The sequence below is a fragment of the Polypterus senegalus genome, chromosome 9 (genome assembly GCF_016835505.1).
Source record: "Polypterus senegalus isolate Bchr_013 chromosome 9, ASM1683550v1, whole genome shotgun sequence".
NCBI lineage: Eukaryota > Metazoa > Chordata > Cladistia > Polypteriformes > Polypteridae > Polypterus > Polypterus senegalus.
Window position 1 is genome coordinate 3,036,399 of NC_053162.1, and position 16,908 is coordinate 3,053,306.

Genomic DNA, 16,908 nt, shown 5'->3' on the forward strand with positions numbered 1-16,908 from the left:
TGAATCGCTAATCAGCTTCATGTCAGGGCGTTTCTAGGACTTGCAGGTAGAGGGGGGTCTTAACCCCCTCCGAGATTGTCATTCGCGATCTTACACTGATATAAATTCGAAGATGATGGAGGAAGTGTTGGGGGGTAGGCGGTGATGCTGTTGGGTATCCTCCTTGGGGTTTCTCTCGCGTCTTACATGTATATAAAAAGAAGAGTGAGGGGTCCCTGGGGGGTTTTAGCCACGTTCATATAATGATCTGAGTGGCTGTATCATATGTTTTAGAGAAAATAACTTGAGACTTGGCGCTATAGATCAGGGACTTAAGACTACGTTAAACACCCCCAACTCTCTGGACACCAGTTGTTCATTTGCGGTATTATTATTATTATTATTATTATTGCTATTATTATTATTTAAATAAAATATAATAAATATAAAAAAAAAAATTGAAAAATGAAAAGTAAACAAGAATTCTCGGCGAGAACTCACATGCGTGCACTTTCCAAAGCCGCGACCGGGATAGGAATTGAACTTCGAATCGTCGTAACGCGCTCACTGCCGGGGCTGACAAAAGCCCAAATTTTAACAAAAACGGTCAAATTTTGTGCACATGCGCACACGGTGACTCATTGAAGACTCCATTTCTCTGACGCCCTCGGGGTAAATTCCGCAGCTTATTATAAATCATCACTCACTGCGCACTTATTTCGTTATAAAGTGCCTGCATATGTTCTTATGGTCTTATCGATTTTTTCCTTTATGTATTTATTATATTCAATCTCTTGATATGCGCGCAGTCTCACGAGCTGCGGGGTCCCAGGATCGACTTTTGTTCCTTTGCGTATGGAGTGTGCGCGTTCTCCCGTGTTTGTGTTTTTACTCATTTCTTCTCCGGTTTCGCTCACTTCCTAGATATGTGCGTTAAAGTTAAAATTGGCTACATCATAATCCTAAGCACTTGCAGGATGGTGCTCACTTTGGAAACGCGCTATATAACATTATGAGATCGAGGAAAGTTGCACGTTTAAAGTACTTGTAAAGCAGCATCACGATGATACTTGGTCTGGAAAGGCGCTATATTAAATAAGAAGCATGTAAATAATTGTTCTTCACTTTAGAGCAAAGTGAAAATGTAAGTTATGGAAACAGCTGTGCTTTATTTTGTAAAGATCCATCCATCGATTATCCAACCCGCTGAATCCGAACACAAGGTCACGGGGGTCTGCTGGAGCCAATCCCAGCCAACACAGGGCACAAGGCAGGAACCAATCCCGGACAGGGTGCCAACCCACCGAAGGACACACACAACCACACCAAGCACACACTAGGGCCAATTTAGAATCGCCAATCCACCTAACTTGCACGTCTTTGGACTGTGAGAGGAAACCCAGGCAGACACGGGGAGGACATGCAAACTCCACGCAGGGAGGACCCGGGAAGTGAACCCAGGTCTCCTAACTGCGAGGCAGCAGTGCTACCACTGCACCACCGTGCCGCCCCTTTTGCAAAGATGAAATATGAAAAAAAAAAAGAAAAAAACCTAAGAACTAAGGTTCTGTAAAACAACTTTAAGAAGGAGTTTACTCTGGAATGGCGCTATATAGAGTTAAGATGTAGAAGTATGGAGAGAACAATTCTTTATCTGTAAAGCAATCCAAAGACAAAGTATAACAAGCGCTATATAAAATGAAAATTTAGAAATATAAAAACAGCTGTGTTTCATTTTGGAAAGACGCTATACAGAATAACTATATAGGAATATGCGTGCCGATGCGTTTGATTTTAAAATACTGTCATGAGACTTAAAAATGAGGGAAAATACAAGTTCAGTAAAATACCTGTAGAAGAGTGGTGTTTACTGTTGAAAGGCGCTATATAACATTAAGGTACCAAAAAATAGCACGTATAGACCGGTCCCGAAAAGACACAATAAAAAATAAAATTGTAAAAAATAGAAATAATTGCGCTTTCAAAACTATTCATTTCAAAGGCGCTCTAAAATGTAAAAGTATGAACGCATTCTGCAAAGGCGCTATACAAAATCACCGCATAGAGATATGGAAAACAAATGTGTTCCCAATTTAAGGGTCATATTCCAAAGGCGCTATATAAAATTTACATGTAGACGTTTGGAAATAGCTGTGCTGTATTTTAGAAAGGCGCTATACAGAATTTTTGTATGGTAAAGGTGTAATTTGAAATGTCAGTCAGTCAACACGCTATATCCTAACTACAGGGTCACGTGCGTCTGCTGGAGCCAATCCCATTCCACACAGAGCGGGAGGCAGGAAACAAACCCTGAGCAGGGCGCCAGCCCACCGCAGGGAATTTAAAATGAAGATGCACTAATCCCAGTTCAGTTAAACTCCGCCATGATGGTGTTCGCTCGCAGCTGGTGCTATATAAAATTTAAGATATAAAAATAATTAGGCTAATGAGCGGGCCCTGAAAATCACATTCAAGATAAGTACGCACGGGAAAGGCGCCATATAAAACTGACACTGCAGGATTATGCAGAAAATGTGCTGCGTTGTGGAAACGTGTTGCATAATAATGAAGACGTCAAGTGTAGAGAAGTCAACCAAGAATAAACGTTAAAAACAATGATTGAAACCATCTCCCAATCTTTAGATATCACCCTTATGTTTAATATAGCGCCTTACACATTAAGTGCGGCCCCGAGCGTCCACTATTCTCATATTAAGCCGCGCTCTGCAGCGGTTTTACTTTCGTTGGAGGAACTCGCTGACGGACGGACGGACAGACTCGCTGACTTTCTTTGTTTCTTTCTTGAAAACAGGAACTGAGCGCGTCTCGAAATGGGAGGCCACCGTCAGACAGGAAGCGCTTCTTCGATGTCACTTGCTGATACAGCAGATGCACATTTGCTCTCCTTTTAGATAAAATTGTCATCCATAGCAGTTTCCTTAAATACAGTGAGATAGAAACTTAATGAACGAGGAAGAACGATAGGCGGAGTGCCCTTAGGAGTGGTTTTGGGGTCGGCTGTGAGGAGGCTGGGCGTTGGGGCTCCATGATTCACTAGCAGTCGCGCAGCTTTAAAGGTCCTGTGTAAACATGAATGATGAGGTTTAATCTGCACGTGGGTGGCCGTCATTGGAAATTAAGTTAGCCTTCCAGTGGCGAGGCGGAGAGCACGAGCGGGCGAGCGAGCCCCCCGATTTCGGCCGGAAGCCAGCGCTCACAGAATGTCATTAGACCGCGGGGCTCGGCACCGGCAATACCCCCAGGCGCGAGCCTTCGCGATGGCTCATTTCCTGCCTGCCAGGAGCCCCCGCCAGAGAGAAACCGGCGGTCTGAGGATTCAGCCGAGAAAGTTGACATTCAGTGGCCTGACAAACGGGGGGCGACACTGGGCGGTGGACCTCGGGAGATTGAATGATTGAACCAAAGTAACTTACAAATAACAGGCTAATTAATGAACGAATCAGTCAGTCTGTGCCTGCGACGCGCCTGTCACTCCTCATTGTTATCATATATAGTGCCTTTCATCTATCTATCTGTCTATCTATCTATCTATCTATCTATCTATCTATCTATCTATCTATCTATCTATCTATCTATCTATCTATCATATAGTGCCTTTCATATCTATCTATCTATCTATCTATCTATCTATCTATCTATCTATCTATCTATCTATCTATCTGTAATATAGTGCCTTTCATCTATCTATCTATCTATCTATCTATCTATCTATCTATCTATCTATCTATCTATCTATCTATCTATCTATAATATAGTGCATTTCGTTGATCTATCTATCTATCTATCTATCTATCTATCTATCTATAATATAGTGCATTTCATTGATCTATCTATCTATCTATCTATCTATCTATCTATCTATCTATCTATCTATCTATCTATAATAAAGTGCATTTCGTTGATCTATCTATCTATCTATCTATCTATCTATCTATCTATCTATCTATCTATCTATCTATAATATAGTGCATTTCGTTGATCTATCTATCTATCTATCTATCTATCTATCTATCTATCTATCTATCTATCTATCTATCTATCTATCTGTCTGTAATATAGTGCCTTTCGTCTATCTATCTATCTATCTATCTATCTATCTATCTATCTATCTATCTATCTATCTATCTATCTATCTATAGCTTCTCTTCTCAAAGTGTAATGTAGGGATTGACTATTTCTTAGTGGATTAGGTTTCTTTCTTTCTTTCTTTCTTTCTTTCTTTCTTTCTTTCTTTCTTTCTTTCTTTCTTTCTTTCTTACCTGCCCCCTGATTTGCCCCCTACTATCCCCTTTTCCCCTTTTCCATTTCCTCCTTTTCTCTCTGTGGTACCACTTATTCCTAGTAGGTCACTAAGTGATTTCTTGACCCTTGGTGGTCTCCTGTTTTCCCCTGCTGTTACATTTTTCTCCTGCTAAATTCTGAGCTGCTGCAGACTCATAACAAACACTTCCCACCAGCATCCCGTGGCCCACCTGAGTTCAAGGTGCCCTATCCTGGCAGTTGGGTCCCAGATGATGAGGTGATGACGCGCTGATTCACTTCAGAAGGATCAAAGCCCCTACCAGTGGAATCCCTCTGATCCTCCTCTTGCGGTTTTTGGCCACACATTTGCTTCCATTGCAGGCCTCCACAGCCAGGGGGCGCTGGCTGCACTTGATGGCAGTCTGTGAGGATGTTTGTCATCAGGAGATGTTCATGTAATGATGAGGTGTCTTGCTGGGGCATTGGCAGCTTGCTAGCCACAAGGGGGAGTGCTAATCAGTCTAAATTGTTATATAGTGCCTTTCCCAGTGCTGGGTGTGCTCACCAGTTAACGTTTGGAGTGTCTTTGATTTTATTTTCATTTTTACTTACTGGTTTTAAGTTTGAACAGCAGATACTTCAATAAAAAGCTTCATGCACTTTTGAAATTCACCATGTGTGGTGCTATACTTGTAATGGGGGGTGGGGCGGGGGGCACACTGAAGTAACCCGCTTTACATATTTGAGACCCCCATGAGAGAATGAGCCAATAAGTGCTTAGCTGCACATCGGTTTATTCTCATTATTACTCACCAATCAGCGGCTGCAGATTTGAATATGCAAATGTAAGGCCCATTCTTAAAGCTGACCTTCATGCCATCCTGCAGGTGCCAGTGTGCCTGTCACTATATTAATGTGTGAGATGGTGCGCCCCCCCCCCCCCAGATTCACTGGTGTGATATGTGTGTGAACTCCCCTGTGTTCCCCCCATGTCTCCAAACTCGTATGTGGGTGGCTTGTCGAGTAGAATGGATGGCTAGCCATCAAATGTGGTCAGCATGAAGCCCCCCTTGCTGATGATGGACGCTCGCCATAGGGCAGGTGATGTGAAATGTCAGTGACCAGCTGGTGATGAGCCTGCCAGCTGACCATGCAGTAATGGTGGTGAGTCAGGCGACAAATTCAGCCAAGGGGCACCAAAGGGGGCGGGGGGGCTGTTGGTATGGTTGGCAATTCTTTCCTTTATAGCGCCTTTTATCTCAAGTGCTGTGGTGATGCTTTCATCCAGGAGTCCTAAGTAGCTCAAGATAGACCACCATTGCATACTTCAAGTCTTGCCAGTTGGAGTACAAAGGGTGACTTGCTTTGGGGGGGTTCCCACAGTAAAGTCCAATGCCATGACCACTGTCCTTGTTATAGAGGACTTCATGGTCATTGAGGGTTTCTTTTGTACCATATATCGCCTTTCACCCGCCGTTGGCACCACAGCAGAAGCTGCTGGGTGTCCGCACTGCTCTATTGGCTTCTGAGGGGTCCCGGCTTTTGCAGAGTCATTATGTGGTGATATGAGCTCAGTGCGCCGGGGCTTTCCCCGGATCTTCATCCAGAAGTCATTATGGGATTAGCTAATGGTAATTGCTGCCAGACGGGGAGCCTGTCTTCTCCTGAGGACGTCTGAGCCGAGAGACGACCAGCGGCTGACCTCGAGACCTCGCCAGCTCCCGCGGACACTTGACATTCAAGTGGGGGTGACGGTGCCCGTGAGGGTCTTAACCTTTTGAAGTCCTAGATGTGCCTAAGTGATGATGTCATGATGTGGGCACAGCAGGAATGTCGAGTTTTACAGGTCCAGCGAGGGGGCGGGGCATGGGGGGGGGGCATGGTAATCTCTAAGTGCACGTGATGCACAAGTGTGACCGGAGGGTTCAAAGCCACGGCGAAGGCAGAGCGGTGGGATTGTGGTGGCACAGGAGGGAGGAGCACAGGGAGCTTGAAATCCAAGTCCAACTCACAAACGGACATTCAGACGGTCTACTCAGGCACTTCATGGAAAAGGCGCTATATTGACAGAGAGTTTTATTTGTTGACTCTTTAGACAAGCTGTTTAAATTTAACAATGGCAAGGTCACGGGTGTGATGTAGTGACACAGTCGCAGAGCAACTGGACCTCAGTGGGGACCTTCTTATGGGCATCAGATAAGACTGCTAAAGAGAACTCTGATGACATGGCACCCTCTCACCACCCATGACGGGCCAGGCCTGCTTGGAGAGCCCACAGTCCTCCGCTGTGTTTGTGGACTAACAACACCATACTGGGGGCATTGGTTTAGAAAATGTGTCACGTCGTGTCATATAGCACCACAGTGTAATCCATTATAGGACAGCAGGGTGGCACAGCGGCTCGTACTGCTGCCTCCTGTCTCCAGCATCCAGAGTTTGAATGACACAGCTGGCCGTGTCTACAGGGGGCTTTCCTCCAGCATCTCAAGGTGTTTGGTGGCCCCATTAAGTGACAATTACAAATTGGTGGCCCTGCAGTGACCTGCTGTTCCTCTGACGTCACTTCCAGTGTTACACTCTAAGCTTCAGAGACTGACCCTGAACTGGAATACACAGATTTGGGGATAGAATCATGTTACTATATTATATTATATTATATTATATTATATTATATTATATTATATTATATTATATTATCTATCCATCCATTATCCAACCCACTATATCCTAAGTACAGGGTCACGAGGGTCTGCTGGAGCCAGTGCCAGCCAACATAGGGCACAAAGCAGGAAACAAATCCCAGACAGGGCACCAGCCCACTGCAGATATTATATTATATTATATTATATTATATTATATTATATTATATTATATTATATTATACTTGGCACACAGTACCGCAGTGACTCTGTAGTCCTTTCCAATATCACAGATGTCTATGATACTATGATATTTGCATAAGTGGGCAGTGCAGCGGGTAGCCCTGGCACCTTACAGTCCATGCCCACTGGCTCCTGTCCCCCTGTGTGGCGTCTGCACCTCCTCCCACTTTCGTAACACATGCTTGTATTTTGTTTGTCCCCACACATGTGACTCGGTGGTGGACTGGCATACCATTGATGCCAACTTCTTGCTTTCTAAAGGCCCCTAAAGTTAAGGGCCATAAGATGCCGCTCATCCCAGTGCTATCCCATCATAGTACTCCCGTGCCCCTCCATGTTTCTTCACGACTCCTTCATACTGTCCAAGCCGCCGTCGGCCATGCAGCGATGCAGACACACACAAGCATCCTCCCCAGCTGTCCCGCTGACCCTTCCACCCGGACTGCAGCTGCTGTGCCGCCTGTGCCCTTCTGGCCTTCTCGTGCGGCGAGTCTCTGACTGCAGATGTCAATCCCAAAGCACCCACGACTTCCCCCACCCGCAGGCCCCAAGCTTCATTTGACTTTTATATTTCAGTGTGAAGGCCTGATGCCAGCCTGTGGATGCCACGCCTCTCTGCCCAAGGACGATTGCTCAATGTGCTGGTCCCGGCTATTGATGCGCTGATGTGCGGCGTGGAGCTAATCGATCTGAAAGGCCGAGGCCTGCCACTCTGCACAGCGCGTTTCTATAAATGTGAAAGGTGAAGGGTGACAGAACGGGGCAGAGGGACACCCTGCGGCCACGCTAGCGTCGGCCAGGACCAAGTCAGGCCTCGACTGGCACTGGGGAAAGGGCATTCTCATGTTCAACATTCTGCCAGTTGACAGAGCGGCTGAGGCCTCACTTGTGTATAAAAGACAGACACGTGAGGTCACCTTCTGCTATGTGACAGGGTGGGCATTTTCATAGTAGGCGCTGTGCCCCCACTGTCACCACCCCCACACACACACCATCCTGCAAACCTTTAATATAAGAGACATTTACTAAGAAATGCCAAAAAGACAAAGGTGGTGTTGTGTAAAATGCAAAATATCAGAGGGAAGTGATATAGCGCCTTTCACTCCACCTATGCATAGTCACTGCAGTTTAAGTTTACATGTGTGACACACCCCCCTCCCCACACACACATTGGCCAAATTAATGTCTGTCTCACGGAGCACTAGAATAATGGAAATAAATGAAGTTTTATCTTATATAGCGCCTTTCATCTTTCATCTCCCCAAGACACAGAAAAGGGCAATTTAAGTTTGAGTATGCGCCCCCTGCTGGCCATTCTTTTTTTAAAATGCTGTCAATCTCATGAGGTGTTAAAATAATTGGCCCAGATAATCAGTAAATACTTAATATAGCGCCTTTCACCCCTCCTATAAATATAAAAATCAGTTTGATTTTTGGGTGTGTATCCCTCACTTGCCATGTTTAGAAACTGCTATTTGTCTCATAAAGTGTTTGAATCATGAAATTAAAATCTTTTTTACCCAATATAGCGCCTTTCACATAGTGCATCATCAGTATATGAAAGGAAGAAAGTCTGCTCCCCCCCTCACTTTATTACTGAGCCAAATGGTGATGGCCCGGTCACATCAGAGGTGACAGAAAAATGTACTGACGCCACCCAGTGTATGACATTGGTGCCACCCCAATAGAAAGTCCTGTGGGCTCAGCAGAAGGTGGCACTTCAAGGGGGTTATCAGTGTGGTGCCAGCTCACCCTCTCTCTCTCTCTCTCTCATTTAGGTTTCCTGAAACCCCAGTGCTCACTAGCACCACCGATTGAGAGGGGGCGGCCTGGCGACGCAGGGAACTCGCTCACCGCCTGCTCCTGCTACAGTGGGTCCTGTCTCTTGCACCAGCGGCAGATCACTCAAGGTAATCCACACGCTTTGGGCTTCATCGTTCCGTGCGGGTCTCTGTTGTCTGCACATCTCGGACGTGCACCGTGTGTGCCCCTCTAGAGGGCATCGTGATGATCTTTGACCAAGTGTCTGGAGAGCCCTCTCAGGATGAAAGGCGTTATAAAATGTGAAGGGGCTTCCCGGGTGACTTATGCTTCAATGAATTGTTAGAATTTAAAACAAAATAACAGGAGAAGGGGTCACAAGTGAAGGGGGCTATATAATGTAACGACTGACAGATAATGAAATTAGAATACAGATTAGAAACTTTCTTGTGGCAGTGCTTAACATGAAAGGGACTATATAGTGGGTAACATGCCATGGGATAATAGAGTTCTTGTGATTTTATAGCGCCTTTCATGGTAACCATGGTCACCGATTGACTTGCCACCTCAAAACAAAGAGCAGACAGGTGGGTGGAGCCATCAGGTCAATCAGTTCTGACAGGTCAGGCAGGGCCTGAATTTGGGTGACCGCAGGTGACATTGTTTATACTGTTATATAGCGCCTTTCAGACTAGTCGGCTCCACATTATTTGATGTGTTTTGAGGGCTCTGGATTTTCCATGGTGTGACCAGATGCTGTTGGGTGGAAGCTCAAAATCTTTAGGTGACCTCCACCAGGTTGCCAAATAAGAGGGTCTGTTGTTAGATCTCAGCAGGTGCAGGTTGCCTACCCACCAGGACCTTTCTGAGTGGGACGGGTGTTGGGGGTCAATTTAGGGCAATTTTGGCCACTTCCAGCCTGAAGCTCATTCAGATTTTTATGGAAGTGAAAGGAATAAAAAAAATCCCAGTGGTGCTTGGAATTTAGTTGTGAATGAGTAGACCCCCATTTCAAAATGGTGGTCTTTCCTGTGTTTCCGGTTGCTGTTCCTCCTGCTACAAGGAATTTGATTTATAGCACCAGGGTAGAGAGACTGAGCAAGTCAAGTGCCAGCCTGAAAGGGGGCTTGTAAAGTGGGTGTGGTGCTGCAGATGGGGGTCTCCCCAGACTTCTGGTGGGTAAGAGTGGCCATGTCAAGTCAATATGGGGCAGAAAGTGGTGAAGGGTTGAAGATGCCAAGCCCTGAGGGCAGGGCTGTGGTAGCCGTGTGGGTAGGATGCCCTGAGCAAACCAAAAGAAATGGAATGGCATGGGCGTGGGCATTTGGCACAGAGAAGGAGGGATACCGAGCTTGACACACACCAGATGAGAAGGTGCCAGAGCTCAAGGGTAGGGCTGAGGCTTGAACCAGAGGTTGTGTCTGCCTGTCTGTTACAGTATCTCAGTGCCCCAGGGTAGCTGGGCTAATAATGCAGGCACGTAGTTGCCAGGCAGGAAGATTTCACCAGTTTTCAGTCACCCACCCCAGCCATGCCATGTGATATGAAAGGCACTATTTGAAGTATAAATAAGGTGAAGAAAATTGCTTCAATTAATTGGACTCCTTTCTCCTAACAAGTGCCCGACCAGAAGTGGGTTTCAGGTGACCTCCATCTGCCATATTGCCATATTGGAGGGCCTGGTCTCAGATCTGAGCAGGTGTTGGGCACCCACCTGCCAGGACATTACTGAGGGGGTTAATTTATCTGTCATACCCTCCTTGTAACATAGGATAGGATGCCAGTTATACACTGTGCCAGTCCGGAGATGCCAGTCAGCCTAACACACACACACACATTTTGTTATAGTGTGGGAGCCATCAAGACATGAGGAAGATGAGATCTGAAAGTGGGATCCGGGACTCTGGGACTGGCAGGCAGTAACATTAATCATTGTGCCACCACAGTACCTAGTGCCCAGTACAGGTCGAATGTTTCACAATAGGAAGAGAGGCAACTGGGGGGGGGGTCAGCCCTGTAGGGGGCGCTGCTTCATTACAGAATGCGCAAAATCCCACTTGGCCAGTTTGGGATCATCAGTTAATTTAACAGCACGTTAAGAAGAGAGCCGAACCTGGACTAGGGGTCTGAACCTGGAATTCTGGAGTTCTGTGAGTCAGCAGCACTAAAAACAAATTGGGAGATTGCCTGCCCTGCAGGGGGCGCTGGTCCAGTGGACTCACCGACGTGTTAACAGTTTGGGGCCATCTGTCACTTTAACTGGGTCTCTTCAGGCTAAAGACAAAGACTCAACTGGGATTTGAACCAAAGTCTCTGAAGCTGGCACCATCTGGGGGTGCCCTGCAGGGGGCGCTAATCCAATTAACACAAAGATATGTGGACAATTTAGTGCCATTTGCAGGTCTTTAGGCAGTGGGAGGAGACCGAAGTTCAAACACAATCACTCAACCTGCATTTGAACCCGGGACCAACCACAAGTTCAAACCTGCCCTGCGGGGGGCGCTAGTCCATTTCAGAATACGGACACAACACTTGACCAATTGCAGATCATCAGTCAGTTTATTAGATTGACTTGAGGCCACATGAGACAAGAGCAGACCTGGGAGATTGGGAGACATTCCTGCAGGGGGCGCTGCTCCAGTACACTCAATAACGTGTTAACAGTTTAGGGCCATCAGCCAGTTTAACTCTGTTGCTTTAGGCTAAAGACAAATTCTCATCTGGGATTTGAAGCCAGGACTCTAGAGCTGTGAGTCAGCAGCACTAAACGCAAACTGGGGGGCTGCCCTGCAGGGGGTGCCAGTCCAATAAACACAAAAACATGTGACATTTTAGTGCCATCGGCAGCGGGAGGAGACCGAAGTTCAAACACAATCACTCAAGTTGGAGTCAGCAGCACCAACCACAAAATCAAACCTGCCCTGCAGGGGGCGCTAGTCCATTTCTGACCAATTGTTGGATCATTAATGACCACGTCAGTAGAGCCAAGTCCAAAGACAATACCTGACCTGGGATTTGAACCCAAGACTCGGGAACTGTCAGTCTGCAGCAACAACCAAAGTTTGGGAGACGGTCCTGCAGGGGGCGCTGGTCCAATACACGCAACAACATTTGGCCAATTTATGGCCATCAGTGACTTGAGCAGCCTGCCTTTAGACCAAAGACAATAACTGAACTGGGATTTGAACCCAGGACTCCAGAACTATGAATTACCAGCGCTAAACACAAATTAGCAACCTGTCATATAGGGGGCGCTGGTCCAGCACACACAAGACATTTGGGCTAATTTAGAGACATCAACCAGTTTATCATCCTGTCTTTAGACCAAAGAGAATAACTGAACTGGGATTTGAACCCAGGACTCTAGACCTGTGAGTCAGTAGCACTAAACACAAATCGATAGTCTGCCCTGCAGGTGGCGCTGTTCCCAAAACACAATGTGGCTAATTTAGGGTCATTGGACAATTTAACAGTGTGTCTTTAGGGCAAAGGTAAAAGCTGGACTGGAATTTGAACCCTGGACTCTAGACCTGTGCGTCACCAGCCTGTCATATAGGGGGCACTCTTCCAGTACACACAAGACATTGCGGCTAATTTAGAGATCTCAGCCAAATTAAAAGTGGATCCTTAGACCAAAGGCAACAACTTGACTATGATTTGAACCCAGGACGCTGGACCTTTTACTCAGCCACATTAACCCCAAATTGGGAGTCTGCCCTGCAGGGGGCGATAGTCAGTTTCAGAATACAAACACAACACTTGGCCAGTTTGAAATCTTCAGTCAATTGTGAAGAGCTTTGAGCCTAGGAAAGGCGCTATATAAATAGTATGTATTATTAATTGAGTGGCTTGGCTTTAAGACTGTGAGAGGAGACCCAAATCCAAAGACGACCCCTGGACTGGAATTTGAACCCAGGACTCTGGAACTGTGCTAACCTCTGTGCCAATATGCCACATGTAGCTTATGAACCCCATTTATAGATTTATATTTCTACAATTTTGATTAAGTTTAGGGTTTATCTTTATAGGCACGATATAAAATGTAAAGATATTTAAATCTGCATTGTACAAGATCCAACATTTTGTTAAAATACGACGGCACCTCCTCCAGCCTTCTTGGCTCCTCCTTTCCATTGTTTCTATTCGAAAATGCGCTATATAAATGAATGGTCACCTGATTGCCTTTGCAATATTTATTAAACCTGTCCAGAGGCCGAATAAGGAGAAGCAGACACCGAGGGGCTTTGTGCACCTCAGTCCAGATATGGATGTGACTCCTTGGTGACTTCGTGGGATGGCTGGAGGACAGAGACCACCCTCTTGATGGGACATTGTGACTCTAAAATGAGCATTTCATGGCCCAGCCATTAGAGGGCACACTTCTTAACTTTTTTGTTAGGGTTTAAATTGTTGCTTCTTTGCATAGCTTGGGAGGGAACAGGGTGGTCCCGTGAACAGAGCCATGAAGGTGCTTATTTACTCTGTTTGGCATTGACTGGTGGATAAGTGGACCCCCATCTGAGTTAAGGCTGATTTGTATCCCTGCTATTTGCTCAGGACTTTCAAGTAGCAAGTGGCATTTTGTTATTCAGTTCTTTGATGATGCCTGTAGGTGGCGCTGTTTAAAGACGCACTTTATATTTCAGTGCCTGTAGGGGGCGCTGTTTAAAGACACACTTTATATTTTGATGCCTGTAGGGGGTGCTGTTTAAAGACACACTTTATAATTCAGTGTATTTCAGCGTTTGAGTTCTGGCTGCACTCTGGGGGCACACCGATGTCGGTCACCAGCCTGGTCTTGAACTGCAGTCATTGACCCTGCTGAGTTAGCCAAGTTCTTTAATGTTGAATGCCTGACTATCAGCTCCAATATGCCTGCAGGGTGAGCACTAGAGAAGTAAATTAAAAGACTCAATGCATGAACAGCGTGTGTTGCCCATTAACAGAATCCCCTTGTTTTGGAACAGCGCAGCCCAGCCTGATCTGTGCCCCCCAAACACCCCCCTCCCCGTTCCCAGTGCCATTTCCTCTGCTCCAAATGTATGAAGGCGGCTTGTCAGGACAAGAATAGAAACCCAAGCCGGGGCTACGACATTCCTGTACACCACGTGCAGTCCTGTAGAGAGCCATTAACACGTCCTGTGGAACGTGGGAGCATCGGCTCAAAGACCGCCATACAATTCAGTGCCTTTGTGAGCTGGAAGTGCAGTTTCCAAAAGCCCCAATATGTCGGTCAGTCTGTTTGTGAAAGACGCTATATATGATTTAAAACAAGTGTCCGCTGCTTCTTGGCTGACATGCAATGACTGTTTTTGGCAGAGCCCTGTCCTATGTAAGGTGTCCTTTCTGGGGACCCAAGTGTCACATCTACCATAAGAAGGAGGAGGCCTTATCCACCAGGTGGCGCTGCACACAGAGAAAGATGTCACTCCTCGAACAACAAGAACAGAGCTAACAAATAGATGGATATGAAAGACACAATATATCATAATAGATTCAGTGATAGATATGAAAGGCATTATATAATAGATAGATAGATAGAAATGTGAAAGGAACAATATGATAGATAGATAGATAAATAGATAGATAGATAGATAGATAGATAGATAGATCAACGAAATGCACTTTATTATAGATAGATAGATAGATAGATAGATAGATAGATAGATAGATATGAAAGGCACTATATAATAAATGGATAGATAGATAGATAGATAGATAGATAGATAGATAGATAGATAGATAGATAGATAGATAGATAGATAGATAGATAGATATGAAAGGCACTATATAATAAATGGATAGATAGATAGATAGATAGATATGAAAGGCACTATATAATAAATGGATAGATAGATAGATAGATAGATAGATAGATAGATAGATAGATAGATAGATAGATAGATAGATAGATATGAAAGGCACTATATGATAGATAGATGCTGTGTGGCGGTGCATGTGCCGCATGTTGAATTGCACATACAGGTAAGAATTTCATTGGCTGCTCACTGCACATGTGACCATAATGACCCAATGAGGGCCCTTTTTCCATTTTGTTGTTTCATTTTCTGCTCGTGTGGAGCCTTTGCTCACTTATCACATTTTCATTCTAATTGTTTCTATTTCGGCTCTCTTTTTGTAAATCTCCGTGTATGAACTCGTCTGTTACGACTAATATTAATACGAGTCCTCAACTGAGGGTTTAATTAGTTGTTTCATTGTCTTCAGTTTGACTGCTCCAGTCCCTTTGTTTATGCTGCCTAGCTGCCTTATTTTCCATTGTTTCAGTTTTATTGTTTGTTATTCTGCTCGTTCACTTCAATTCGTGTCATTATCAATTGACTGCTCCGTTATCTCCTCGTTCAGTCTGATCACTTCATTGTTAAACTCTTTCAGTTCTCATTCATTGTAATGTCATTTTTTATCTGCCCGCTCCTTTACTTTCATTTTCACTATTGGCCTGTTCTGCCTTGTTAACCCTAACCCTCTTTTCATATTTTTGTCTAATGGCTTCAACTGACTGAAACATAACAACCTTCTAATTTTTTCCCCAGTTCTGTATGTTCCCCCTGATGTAGTTTGATTTCTTCATTATCAAATTTGTTTAGTCTGATTAATCAACTCTGCAATGGATTTGATTTTCCACACTTTCAGTTTGATTGCTCCATCATCTGCTTATTCAGATGTGTTTAGCCTCAGTGTTTCATTTCCCATTCATTCAGTTTGATTGTTTCATTATTTACTTTGTTCAGGGTAATTCATCAAATTGGTCGCATTTGCATGCCTTCAGTTTGATTGTTCCATTATCCATTCATTTGGACTGATTGTTTAATCCTTTGCTAGTTTTATTTCCCACTCATTCAGTGTTTGTTTCTTTACTTAATCCGTTAGGTTGTTTGTTTCATTATTGACTTGTTCGGCCTGATTTATCACTCTTGTCTGATGGCTTCACTTTCCACACTTCAAGTTTAATTGTTGTGTTATCCACCCCTTAAGTCTGATTATTTTCTCAATAACTGATTGAGCCTCAGTGTTCATCTTCCTCTCTATCAGTTTGATTCTTCACTATCAACTAGTTCAGGCTGATTCATAAACTCTGTCCAACAGCTGGATTCTGCACACCTTCAGTTTGATTGCTCCATGTTCTGCTTATTCAGTCTGATTGTTCTCTTAGTGATTCAGTCTCAGTGCTTCATTTTCCATTCATTCTATTTCACTGTTTCATTATCGACTTGTTCAGTCTAATCCATCACATTGCCAGATGACCAAATCGCCATGCCTTCAGTCTGATTGCTCCATTATCCACTCATTCAGTCTGATTGTTTAATCGTTTGCCAGTCCAGTCTCAGTCTTTCATTTTCCACTCATTCAGTTGTTTTTTTCTTTTGCTGATTGATTGGTTTAATTGTTTCATTATCAACTTGTTCAGTCTGATTCATTAAATCTTTTTAATGTTTTTTTTTTATCTATGCCTTTATTTTGAAGGCTCCATTATTTACTGATTCCATTTTTCTCACCTATGGATTGAGTGTCACCATTTTTTTTTCATGACTCATTCAGTGTGATTTTTCATAATCTACATATTTAGTCTGATTCTCCAAAGCTGTCCAATAATGTCAAGACCCACACCCAGACCTTTAGTTTGATTTTTCCATTATCCACTCCTTCAGCCTGATTGTTTTCTCACTTAGGTGAGTCTCTGTGCTTTGTTTTCCACACATGCAGTGATTACAGCAATCTCTGCTCATTTAGACTGATCGGCTTATTGAGTCTGATTCTCCAAATCTTCCTGATGGTAGAATTTCCACCCTTTCAGTTTGATTGCTCCATTATCCATACATTCAGTCTAATTGTTTTATCACTTATTAATTGAGTTTCTGAGGTTTGTTTTCCACATATGCAGTGATCTGCTCGTTTAGACTGATCGGCTTGTTGAGTCTGATTCACTAAATCTACCTGATGGTAGAATTTCCACACCTTCAGTTTGATTGCTCCAATCTTCCATACATTCAGTCTGATTGTT

At 44.4% G+C, this 16,908-nt stretch overlaps 1 protein-coding gene across 2 annotated transcripts in view; it reads left to right on the forward strand.

The window, feature by feature from the left end:
• LOC120535074 (retinoic acid receptor RXR-alpha-A) overlaps nt 1-16,908 on the forward strand; it is a 194,866-nt gene that overhangs the window by 73,597 nt on the left and 104,361 nt on the right. For both annotated transcript variants that reach the window (XM_039762617.1, XM_039762618.1), the window contains exon 2: nt 8,903-9,034. In XM_039762617.1, coding sequence (XP_039618551.1) covers nt 8,903-9,034 — 132 coding nt within the window. The remainder of the gene's footprint in view (nt 1-8,902; nt 9,035-16,908) is intronic.